General features: G+C 39.0%; 2 protein-coding genes across 2 annotated transcripts; one reads left to right on the top strand and one right to left on the bottom strand.

Moving 5' to 3' along the window:
- Positions 231-6027, top strand: LOC109717059. Its single transcript, XM_020242722.1, has 4 exons — positions 231-406; positions 5075-5270; positions 5349-5401; positions 5514-6027. Exons 2-4 carry the CDS (start codon positions 5207-5209, stop codon positions 5622-5624), a joined length of 228 nt encoding a protein of 75 aa, XP_020098311.1. The 5' UTR covers positions 231-406; positions 5075-5206; the 3' UTR covers positions 5625-6027.
- On the bottom strand, positions 7096-10796 carry LOC109717058 (protein phosphatase 2C 57). Its single transcript, XM_020242721.1, has 11 exons — positions 10467-10796; positions 9773-9901; positions 9484-9586; positions 9282-9392; positions 8865-8944; positions 8683-8736; positions 8222-8338; positions 8046-8100; positions 7923-7955; positions 7770-7816; positions 7096-7457 (listed from the first exon to the last, which is right to left on the bottom strand). Exons 1-11 carry the CDS (start codon positions 10748-10750, stop codon positions 7334-7336), a joined length of 1137 nt encoding a protein of 378 aa, XP_020098310.1. The 5' UTR covers positions 10751-10796; the 3' UTR covers positions 7096-7333.

Raw genomic sequence — 12526 nt, 5'->3', positions numbered from 1 at the left:
GTGGCACATTCGTTGATTTTTATCTGGCACGCAAAGTCGAAAGAAGACTAATTTGGTAGTGAACTAAGAAAGGGCTAATTATGGTCAGCTGTTGGGCGGGGCCGTGGGGCCGTGGGGCCGTGGGGCTAGGCTAGGCGAGGCCAGGCGAGCCGGTCCACAAACTCGGCGGCCCGCACGCCAAGTCGCCAAACAAGCGGGCTCTGCTTGCTTGCGAGTCAAGAGTCAAGACTCTAATAAGAGTCACCATCCGCCTCGCCGGATTGTGCTCGGACTTGGATTCGACGTCCCACTCCTCTCCCCTCTCCCCTCTCCCCTCTCCTCCTCCGTCATCGGGTTCCCGCCGCCGCAAACGCCGGCGACTTCCAATACCGTGCACTGCTTTACACTTTTAACACATCCCTCTTCGGTTCGTCCCAGTCCGAGCCCTAGTTATCATATTCTTATCTTTTTATCTTTTTATGAGGCTCTGAAGTTTTTTTTTTTTTTTATTTATTTATTTATTTTTTAATTCAGCTGCAAGTATTCCGCTACGCGCGGACATCTCTTTCTAAGTTTGTCGAAATGTTTTCCCGTTGATTTGCATTTTCGAGAGGTGAATTGCAAACTGAACTAAACTAATTGATGTAAAGAACTTCAATTGTTGCAGCAAGGGTTCGCTCAAAGAAAATTAGATATTGCTACAATCGGGTCAATCTAACTGCCAACTGTTGTTTTTGAAAATAAAAAATTTTCGATTTTCCTAGTAGAATAATTTTGCGGCAGTTGATTTAGTCGCTATTATGCCCCAGGCTATGGAGGCGAAGAGCTCGAAAGTTAGCGGGCCTGCATTGGACACGAAGAGGGAACTCAGGGAAACCAATGATGCTATGTATTATTCAATGTGGCTTGTGGATGACGCAAATATTAGGCAAATACTAGGTTAAATAATAGCACATGTTTCGTGAACCTGATTAGAGTAAACATTGAAATTTGGTGCAGCAATTGCAAGATTGCTCACCAAAATGTGAATTTTCACAGATCTGAATGAGCAGATGCTTTAGATATTTCATTTTCTTTTCCTTTTTCTACTTTGGTTTATATATATATATATATATATATATATATATATATATAGGGTCCGGCTACTATACTATTATGAGTACGATCGCCCTCGTACTCATAAGTTCTTTTCGATGATAAAGCTTCCGAATCGACGATCCACACCGTTAAACGTTATTTACAGCATTTAAAACTTTTAGAAATCAAATTTTATAATTTTCCGACATCATTTACCTTATGATCAAGAGGTCACAAATTTGACAATTTTTAACGGCCGGTATGGGATACTCGCTAGTTTAACGGTGTAAAAGAATTGGAATTTATTGAATTTTTGATAGAAAATTCTATTCACTACATAGATAAAGATCAATAACTTCGATCTTGAATTGAAGGATCCGATCATCCTTTTTTAGGACGTCGTTCGATTTTGACCGTTCATTTTATGCCCACTTGATGGACTTTATTATGATTTCGAAAATTTACGAAATTTATTTTCTAGAAGTTTCAAATACTCTAGATCATATTTAACGGAGTGAATCGTCGATTCGGAAGCTCCATCATTGAAAACAACTTATGAGTACAAGGGCTCCAATACTCATAATAGTATAGTAGCCATGGCCTATATATATATATATATATATATATATATATAGTTGAGCTAGAATACTATCGATAGCAAACGTGCTCCGTTGCCACCCATTTGTTTTTGATGATAGAGCCTCCAAATCGACGATCGACACCGTTGAACATGATCTCTACTACTTGAAGTGTTTAGAAATCAAATTTCATATATTTTTGATATCGTTCTCTTATCTATCGAGTAGACACAAAAATGAACGGCTAAAAATAAATATTTCTTAAAAAATGATGATAGGAGTTTTGTAATCACGATCAAGAGTATAGATCTTGTTTCAAATAGTTTAATGAATTTTCTAACAAAAATTCAACTTATTTGGATGTCTTTATGCCGTTAAACGAGAAAACGCCTCATATTGACCATTAAAATTACAAATTTTGAAACCCTTTAATCATTAGGCAAATGATGTCAAAAAGATTTGAAATTTGATTTCTAAACACTTCAAGTGGTATAGATCATGTTCAATGGTATTGATCGTCGATTTGGAGGCTCTATTATCGAAAACATGTGGGTGGCAACGGAGCCCGTATGCTATTGATAGTATTCTAGCTCAACTCTCTCTCTCTCTCTCTCTGTCTCTATATATATATATATATATAGTGTAGAGCTACTATGCTTTTGAAAGCATAAGGAAGTTAGGTGCTTCTGACTTTTTGACTCTTGAATTAAGGATTGTAGGATCGGAATGATAGTGGCCTCCTTAGGGTTGAGTGATCCCCTTAGGATAATAATATCAACCCAAAAGTCAGAAATGACCAAAGGGGTTGATCCAAGGGCCAAAAAGTTGAAAGCACCAACTCCCCTATGCTTCCGAAAGCATAGTAGCTCTACTCTTTCTCTCTCTCTATATATATATGTATATATATCTATTTTTCCTCCTTGTTCATTTCCTTTCTTCTGCAGCAACAGTTCATCAGAAATGCTCACACATTCATGACCTCATCTATTTTTCTCATAACCGGCTAACTGCATCCTCTTACCTATCTTCAACAGTTAGTAGTGCGCCCATATTTGTATATTTGCTGCCTCTCATCTTCATCAGTTCATCCTATTGTTAGACTAAGAGTGCCAAGCAGTCCCCCAAGGATGACGGAATTGTCAGATAAAGGAGAGATAGCGAAAGATTGTTCATATTGACATTAGGCATCGTATTTTTAACTGACTCTTTGATTTTAATCCAAAATGGTAGATGTATGAAGTTTCAGATAATGGTGGAACACATGGCATACATGTTTGCAGAATTAAAATTATTTCTGGTCGTACTTGAGGGATAACAATATTTTGTCGTTTTGCTCCTCTTTCTTCATGCTTCCTCCTTTTTCCTCTGTTCTCTTACCAATTTTTTGATCATTTATCTGACCCTGTGCAAAAAAAAGGAAATTCTCGTACATGTATGAGATGTTGACCAAAATTTCTCTTCATGATTTCTGTATATTCATTATTACCTGTGATACGTAGGAAAAAAGGAACTTTCCCGTGTGCAATCTTTCTAATTTTAGTGCGAGTTAAGTGGAATACCCTGCAGCAATCATGGCATTAATAATCTATGGTCATTATGTTTTTGGTTTCTTTCGGGCTTCTGTTTCCGTATACTGCCTTTAGACACAATGGAGTCTCTATGATGAGATATTTCAACAGATTCGAACCTTGAGTGTTGTTGACCTTAACACAGAAACTTCTTATTAATCTACATTTGATTTTAGATGCTAACAAGTCATCCAGCAAAAGAGAATGTTAGCCAATCTCTTTTCTGGTGCTACCGTGTGAAGTTTGGTACCAGGATCTGTTGGTATAGATATACTGCTAAGATATTAACTATGATATGCTATCCACTTTGACTAGGATTAAAGATTTGTGCGATGTCAATTGTTAATTCCCATTGGTTTCCAAATGAAATAGATAGTGACATTGAATGATGCGTGGCACAGGAGTGGGCTGCATAGAATTGCAACCGTTTTAGTTATGAAATATTTGCATCACCATTCCCTTTAGATCAAATGACTTTATTATATATGTCCGATAAGCTTTAATCCTGTGTAATCAATGCCCAAAATATTAAGAAAGAGGATTATGGAAAAAGCAGTTGAAATGTAAATGTGGGGACGTGGATGATTCTCTATCAGGAAGTAATTAGAAAGAGAGATTGCAAAGAGAGCATGAGAGAAAAAAGGAAGAGATGTATTGAGAGTGACAATTTAAGTGATTCTTGGAAAAACAAGATGAGTCACATATTTTGAAGCTTAGGTGGCTTCACAATTGGAACTAAATTCTTTTGTTTTCTTCTTTCTTTTTTTGTAAACTGTTTCCTCTATTTTACTTCTAATATGTGAGAATTACTGGAATCTATCTTGTGCATAATCAGAAAAACAATGAGTGGACTAATGAATTGTTAGGCCATGATCTGCGCATTTATAACAATGTGCTTCATTTCGTGATTATTTAGGAAGATCTATTGTGCTGTGGGGGAATGGGAATAAAATAGGTGAAGGTACGTAAGAATCAATGTGCATTTGTTGCCTCTTTGTGGTGGTGGAGGCCTAGTGCTACAGTTAGACAAGAGCACTGAGAAAGCCCTTACTGTTGCATGGCTGGGCAGGGCAAAAAAGCTGGTCAACTTCATGAAGTTGGTGGCCTTAAGGATATAATGGCTGCCAACCATATCTTGGTTTTGATCCTATGGGCACACGTTGGTGGTGGTGGGTGGTGAAGTCCTAAAATTTCCCATAAACAGAAACAGTTCGGGCAGACATCTGGTAAAGGCAGGAAAAAATAAACAAACTGACCAAATATCGGAATTAGAAGATATCAAACAGTAAGGTGCACAAGACTATCATCCAGTAATTTTCATTTGACTGACATTTGGTTGCACTGTTGCACCTAATTCTCCCTCTAATTGCCTTTTTGCAGCCACCTGCACTTTCACATGCTCAGCCACTTTGTATGGCTCAGCTCAAGTCAGGTCAGCTTCCGTAATTTGTTCTTGTGGCTTTCATTCCAACAGTCAGTGCATTTTTCTTATCTCTTTTATTATGGCAAAAGTTGATTATTCCACTGATCATTGATTAAACTGCTATTTTCAGAGATTCTTTTACCATGCTATTAGCACAAGCCCGCAAGTTATTTTCTTGTTATATGATGATTATTCAAAGGATGCAGATTTCATTAGTATCACGCTTTAGGTAGATTTGGTAAGCATGTCATTACCATGAGCAATATTTGCTTATCATTTAGCAAAGATAGTATTAAAGCTAGTAAGACAACTAAGCATGTTTGTTTTGATTTTATCATCATCTTTAATAGCTTTCGGTTGGAGAAGAGGCAAGTAGAAATTCTCAACTGTAAGTTAGTGCAGTTGACTTGTGGTGGTGGGCTAATGGATTTCATCGTCATTCTGTACAGCTATGATGAATTGTGGACCATCTCTAAAGCCCCTCAAAAATCTTTTCATCTGCCGTGACACAGCCATAAAAGGGGCCATAGTTCTTCAGAGCACCAACGAGCCTCCTGAGAACTACTACAATATTGCAAACCATGCCGAGACTTGCAACTGTCCTCGCCGTCCTTCTCATTCTTGTTCTTGTCAAGACCTCTTCAGGCATAATATATCTTTTGTAGTTTCCATTGTTCTTCTTTTCCTTGGCTAACCAACCAAGTGAACCCTAACTTTATGCAGGTCAGAGTCTAGGAGCTGAAAATGAAATTAAACCTGCAGATGCGGCGATCAAAGTATGTGCATGTTATGCTCATAATCTATGTTGACATTGTTGCTGGTTAGTTATCATGCGTTCAGGAAGTTCTTCTGATCAACTGAACTTCTGTTAACTTTTTTCGTGTGCAGGCCTTGAGCAGAAAGGCCTTTATAGAGGTTCAGGATTATGACTATGGAGGAGCAAACTCTCGCCATGATCCTCGAAGAGGGAAGCCAGGGAATGGTGGCAAAAATCCCTAGATCACTAGCCCTTTCTTCCGTCAACCCTTTCTCTATATGCTTATAAATATTCTCCTCTAGTGGGAAAATTAACCACGTGAAGGGAACAGACTTCTTACTATTTTGGATACTAGATATCTATTTACTTAATGAACTGATCTTGTAATGATCTATTCTAAAGTATTAAAAGGTTACATAGAGATTGTGATCCTACAAGTCTACTTTTAAAACTGATCTTGTAATGATCTATTCTATCGTATTAAAAGGTTACATAGAGATTGTGATCCTACAAGTCTACTTTTAATTCTTAATCATCAATGTCCAGACTTGTTAGCTGATCAATTTTTGTTTCATTTTTCCGGTAGTGCACGCGTGAGGGATGTTGTTCTTACGTGGGATCGGAATTAATGGTTTTCTTTACTGAGCCTTTTCTTTTTGGTTTTGTTTTGTTTTGTTTTGTGTTTTTCCCTGTCTGAGATAGGAGGCAGCAGTATTTGAAGGAGAACATTATGTGCTTAAATAAATACAGCCCCTTATCTGGAATGATGATGCAATTTTATTTTATCTTTCTCTCTCTCTCTAACAACACCTGCAACATCATTTTTGGCACGTCCATATGTTTGGGTGTGTGTATATGCATGCGCACGAATGTGCCTGCGTGCCATGCTTGATGTAGTCGGATTAATATTCGGCGGAGGAGGAAATCCACTGAGGCATAGCTGAGTAATTAGTGCTGCGGTAATCATTTGGAAATTTTATTTGTGGTCTTATCATAAAAGTATCTTACATACTTGTAGTAACGAGCATTACAGAGGGAACAACAGGTAAAAGCAGCTAAAGTACTATGAGCTTTGAATTGGCTTTGGTTTGAGACTAGTGGCTTCCTTACAACTTTAAGATGCAAGTCAACTTTGGGAGTGTTTAGAGTAGTGGCCGCCTCAAAGGACTCCATCCAATTTTCCAATTGATGGTGGGATCAGTAACTGCACAAGTGACACTCCATTGCGGGGACCTGAAGGGCACTTCCTTACGCAAATCTCTGTTGTCACTGGAGACAGAAGCGAGCGAAAATAGAACACTTCTCCTTGTAAAGCAGATACCCAGTATACAGTGGAATATACAGTGGCATCTCAGTGCGCTTATTGTAGTCTTGTTACCCCAGGGAAAATGAGATCAAGGGTCCGAAATATGAATGGAGAAGAACAGAACCAGGATCCTCTAAAAACAAAAACTCTTTAATAACATCCGGAAAAGCATCCGTAGCCTCTTTTTGAAGTATGTACGGTGAAGATTCAAACCGAAAACTATTATGTTAAATTAGTGACACTAGCGAAACCAACTGATTTCACCTGCTAGTTTTACAAGCACACAACAAAAATTGGTGGAGGTCATAAGCCTTTTTCAGGCGACGACATTCTTGAACATATGCATTACTGAAAGGAAAAAAAAAAAAAAAAAACTATTTAACAGAACTAATGATTTTACCACCCGATTTTCCAATCATCCTCATATTCTCACTTCACAAGAACTTAAAATAGTATTCGCACAAAAATGTTCGTTGGCAGGACACAATGCATATACAATCAGCTGCACTAAAGAAAGCACGATGACAAAAAAGCTGAGATATTTACAAGGCAGATAACAGACTTTGTAATTTCACATATGGAATTTACACATTTACTAGTAAAGAGCTTTGCAGCAATCTATTATTATGTACACTTCAAGTAATATTATGCTATAAGAAAAGATGACATCCAGATTCCTAATGAGACTATTCCAACAGTTGCAAAAGCTTGACTTATTTCATATAAGAAGTTGCCTCCTTGTGCTGGCAAGTTCAGCCAGTCTGTTCTCCTACAAGAAGTCCAAACCAGCAAATTTTAGAGAAACGAGATAAGAATGATAAACAGCGAAGGCACATGGCATTCAAATACAATAGAAAGAAACAACATCGGTTAAACAAACAGCACAAAGAAATATGCTCTTTCATTCAAAAGAAAGAAATTGAATTTGCAAATTCGGATGGTGAACCCTTTCTCCCATATTTTGTTTCTTGGTGACCAACCACTGAGTGAAATGTGTTACATAAGTGTGTGTAGAAGACAACTTTGCAAAATCATCGATGACAAACTTCTATGTTAAAAAGCTTTAGAGAAGACAAAGTACCCCAAATCAGCTATCACTATGCTTATGTTGTCTTGTGACCTTTGGTCCTGCAAAAATAATATCCTCCTCTATTAAAATAGAAACAACAATTCCAAGGACGCCTTAAAATGATTGAGGACAAAAGAAAAGCCGCTAAAGCAGGAAAAAAAATACCAGAGCAGCCCGAGCAAGAGCTTCACAAGCTATCTGAAATTAAAACATGAGAAATTGTGCTAGGTGATACATGTAATGACTTGAAGTTTAAGATAACAAAAGATAATATAGAAAATCATGAACCTGAACATCACCATGCTGACGGAGCTGATTCCTAACGAAACTTACAGCATCGGAGCTGAAGAAACCAATTTGTTGGAGGTGTCATCAATCAGTACATCAAAATATTGGGAAAACGAGAAAATGTATTGTCTGGCAATAAACAAAGATAATTTTTCCGAATTATCTAGTTCACAAACCTTTTCATGTAGTCCCATAGACCATCAGATGCTACCAAAATTAATTCCACATCAGATCCAAGTTCTAACTGATATATGTCAGGTGAAGATGTGACTAAATCCCCTTTGAACTGTATTCTGCCAGCAGAAGATGCTAAGGTGATCAAAATGTTATTCAAAAAATCATGGCAAGTTCTCTAGATTTGTTTTACCAACTTCAGGTATGCAACTATGAACTATCATCTAGCTAATCTTTATACGACATCACATGTAGTATCCCATGACAATACCATTTGCTCTGCCTTTAGCCTTTCTAAATAGTGTAGACAGCTACATGAAATATTACCAGATTTATATAAAGTTATACTCTTTTTAGGAAAATTCTGTGGAATTCCTGATTACATGCCTTCCATAATAAAATTAAAGTTCAAATAGATTAAACAACAACAATGGAGAAAGTAAAAGGTCATTAGAGGTTTAACCTGGAGACAAACTTCTCAGTCCATCTTCCCTCCTCTACTCCTTTTACTAGCATCCTTCACAAAAGAACAGAACAAAGGACAAAATGGTCATCACAATTCCTCTAAATAGTTTCTTCTTGCTGACGCATATCAAAAAGTTAGTGATAACATAAAGAGAAAGAGAGGAGAGTACAAGAACGAACTCATTTTTCCCCGTCTTAAATCGTACGTCCCCAAAAGCACGAGACACCGAAATGTCACCACATATGCGTCCGTCAACAATCTGTGCGAATATCAAATTATCAGCGAACAGACACCTTAATCAACAAACAAGCTTTACCAACAGCGCAGCTCACAATTGATTAAATTGATTTCAAGAGTATCATTTTCATGATCCATTGTCAAATCATCAACGTATAGAGAAATTCTTGAGGCAAATTTTGGCAACATGGCATGCGGGTACTACATAAAAACGATAATTATTTTGCTCTTTCCAGCCCCTACGAGTGTCCATTTGATTGTGCATAAGAAATGATTAGGAAGTATAAGAAAAGCGCATTACGAGTAATTAGTGCAGCGACATGTTTGAAACAGGGGCTAAAACAGAAAAGAAAACACACCCATCCACCTGCTGCCCTAATCCGTTTTACTTCGTCAAGAGATACTCTACTGTTTCCATAAGGCCTGTGAGGATTGGTCAAAACTTCAGCTTTTCCATTACGGGATATCACCTACATTTGCAGATTGTTGAGCCAAAAAACACATAATTTGGGATTAAAAGTGCAAATCTGAACATGCATGATAGGAGCAGCTGGAGCTCACCACAGAAGAGTCACCGACATGCGAAATAATAAGGACATCATTGCTGACAAACATCACTGTAGCTGTTGCACCAGAATCCACGTCCTCTCCAAATTGCTCAAGCCTTAAAAAGAAATAAGCCAAAAAAAAAAAAACAAAAAGAAAAGAGAGAGAGAGAAGAGAAGAAAACCACCCTTTGAGTTTAGGGTAACAAACATATTTAACTTTTCCAATGAAATCATTCCTACGGCCGATAAAAATGAATTAGGTCGGCATCTCGCAGACTATAGTGTGACAAGCAAGCTCTCACCAGCTCAAGAGCCTCTTGTCGACACTTTCAAAGGCTTTCTCAATTGCATCTCTTATTGCAGCAAAATTCTTGCTAGTCAACAGCAACCCTCCTTGCAAAGCTATCGAGCATTCTTTGTACAATTCATCTCTGTATAGCATGCAGGGATTAGAGCGAGCACGGATCGACAAAGCTTGAGATGTATATGTTTTATGAAATGCAAATATGTAAACGTAACAGGCGCATATTGTAAGAATAATATACATACGGTAAGTTCCAACGGTATCATTTTGCAATTTGCTATGCCACGGCCTGGTGTCTCGGTGAAATGACCACACATCACATCAGGCATTGAACCCTCGGTCCGAGCTCGAACGAAGCCTTAACTTATACCAAGCGGAAGCTCACACTTGTTGGAGACTATTTGGATGAGCATATCTAGAGACTAGAGCACTGTCGACTCAATTTTAGGCTCGAAATCAAATCAATTTTTCAGGCAGATATTGTGTCCGGGTCCAGCCATGATAAACTAACATCCTGCCGACTGCCGACTGCCGACTGCCGACTAGGCAAACTAGGCAAACATCGCAAGCAGTTTTTTTTGAATACGTTTCTTTAGTCTGTTCTACTAGTTGCTGTGGGGGGAAGAAAGAAAGAAAAAGAAAAAGAGAGAGAGAGAGAGAGAGAGAGGGTTGGGTGACGGGGGGGATGGGACCTGAGGAATCGGACGGAGGAGGAGCCGGCGTGGCCGTCGAAAACGGCGGCGTAGGAGAAGCCGTGGAGGGCGTGGGGGTCGGAGCGGACGACGACGTCGTCCTCCATCTCGGAGCGGGGGCCCTGCAGCTTGCTCGACCCCCACCGGATCCTCGACGGCGACATATCCGCCACCGGCGCCGCCGCGTCCACGGCGATCGACGAGCACCGGAAGGCGGAGCCCTTGCTCGGCCCTACGCCGCCGCACCACCGCGGCAACACCCGCGGGCTCAGCAGCAGCGCCATTCTCTAGCCCACCAATTACGATGCCGATGATGATAAGGTCCTGTTATTATTATTATTATTATTATGGTTATTATTGAGGTAAAGTGGGGGTGGCCACGAGCGAGGCCCAAATCTACATCGTCATATTATTATTACTGGTATAGTATTAAAATAAAGAAGAAAAGAAATTGTAAAATGCATGCGCGTTTGATACGACCCGACCCAGCAATAGCATCCGAGAGAGTTTTGCGGTCCAAAAGACTCCGTACGTCTCAGCGGGCCGGGCCTGATGGACGGATGATGGATTCCCTCTAACACAGTGCAGAGCCCGCGATCGCTGGGCCCATAATCCCGTGTCCAGGAAGTGAGCAAAAGCCCAGAGCCTGATGATCATCGTAACTTTATTATCATGGTAAAGGGCCCATCCTCATTACTGGGCTCTGGCCCAATAGTTGCTCTACGAGCTTGCTGGACTCCGAAGCTAGCCCTGGGCGGGGCGGGCTGGGGCCCAAAGTTGGCGGCCTCGGTAGCCTATTAACGTAAACGTACGTGCACGCATGCCACAACTTGCCACATTGGAACGCCCAGGCTAATTAATTAAGGAAGAAACCACATAGTACTAAGGGTGCGTTTGGTTCCCGCTATCTTTTTAAGATTCCTAGTAATCTAATAAGAATAAAAAAAATATGACGGTATTTGGCTAAACGCACTAAGTAATCTAGTTGGTAATATTAGATTTACTTGGGAATGAGATTCATCCTAAAGTACTAATCTCATTCCCTTGAGAGAGGGTGGGTATCCTCATATTAATGGATTGGGATAATCATAATATGTCTAATCTCTTTCTTTCTCTCTACCTGCCGGCTAGTTGGTATTATTTTTCTTTAGACTCTAACCTCATATCTCTCTCTAAACTTATTTTTTTCTCTCTAAACTTCAACTCTTTTTCTCTCTCTAAACTAAGCTCTCTCTCCTCCTCTTTTTCTAAAATCTCAACTCTCTCACTCTCTCTACTCTCGACTCGATTTCTCTTCCTATTTCTTTAATTATGCTTTCTCTTTCTCTAACCTATGTTCTCTCTCCCTTTTTCTAAAAAGATGTTGAAATTTTTTGTGGCATTATCTAAAATTAATTAAAGAAATAAATAAATTAATTGTATATTTTTTGTAAACTTAAATAACATGACTAAATAATATAATCATGCGAACCAAACACAGAAATGCCATATTCTTAGTAATAGGATGAATAGGAATAAGATTCTCGGACATCTTTTTATTTCTAGTAATCTTTCATAGTGCGAACCAAACGCACCCTAAGTTCTAACTGAGGAAATTACAAAGACACCGAGCTCAATAGTTAGTTGCTCAGTCGGTTAAAACTCTACAAAGGTTTTAGACTGTGTTTTAAAATCCAAAATCATTTACGACTTGAAAATATTGTTTGTGTTTGTTGGATCATCGGCCGTTGATTTAACCAGCTGCAGATCAACCGCTCGATCGGCAGGTTTTTTTTAAAACATTGATTCTCGTTAACGCACTTGGCACTCTTTTGGAAATCAATCATGCATGATTTATTCAAACGCCAACCTCTCAACAAAGTACGTACACTCAAAAGACTTTGAAGAAGTGGTAATTAGAAGCGTAAAGTTGGTGGCAAACCAAAGCCAAATTTCATTTGTCTTCCTCAAGCTAAAAAAAAACAAACAAGATGTATGACACTAACAAAACTAGGAAGGGATTGTCCTCCTCCATGCATCAAATTAAGCTTGTCCCTTAGCTTATGGCTCTATCTATCCCA

This window comes from Ananas comosus, linkage group 11 (genome assembly GCF_001540865.1).
Source record: "Ananas comosus cultivar F153 linkage group 11, ASM154086v1, whole genome shotgun sequence".
NCBI lineage: Eukaryota > Viridiplantae > Streptophyta > Magnoliopsida > Poales > Bromeliaceae > Ananas > Ananas comosus.
Note: the sequence above shows the minus strand (reverse complement) of the source record. Positions and strands in the feature narration are given on the sequence as shown.

Coding starts and splice junctions, on each gene's coding strand:
- LOC109717059 (XM_020242722.1), top strand. CDS start 5,207: ATGCCGAGACTTGCAACTGTCCTCGCCGTCCTTCTCATTCTTGTTCTT. Junction 5,271..5,348: donor TCTTGTCAAGACCTCTTCAG/GCATAATATATC, acceptor AACTTTATGCAG/GTCAGAGTCTAGGAGCTGAA. Junction 5,402..5,513: donor CTGCAGATGCGGCGATCAAA/GTATGTGCATGT, acceptor TTTCGTGTGCAG/GCCTTGAGCAGAAAGGCCTT.
- LOC109717058 (XM_020242721.1), bottom strand. CDS start 10,750: ATGGCGCTGCTGCTGAGCCCGCGGGTGTTGCCGCGGTGGTGCGGCGGC. Junction 8,101..8,221: donor CTATGGGACTACATGAAAAG/GTTTGTGAACTA, acceptor TGGTTTCTTCAG/CTCCGATGCTGTAAGTTTCG. Junction 7,956..8,045: donor GTCAGCATGGTGATGTTCAG/GTTCATGATTTT, acceptor TTTTAATTTCAG/ATAGCTTGTGAAGCTCTTGC.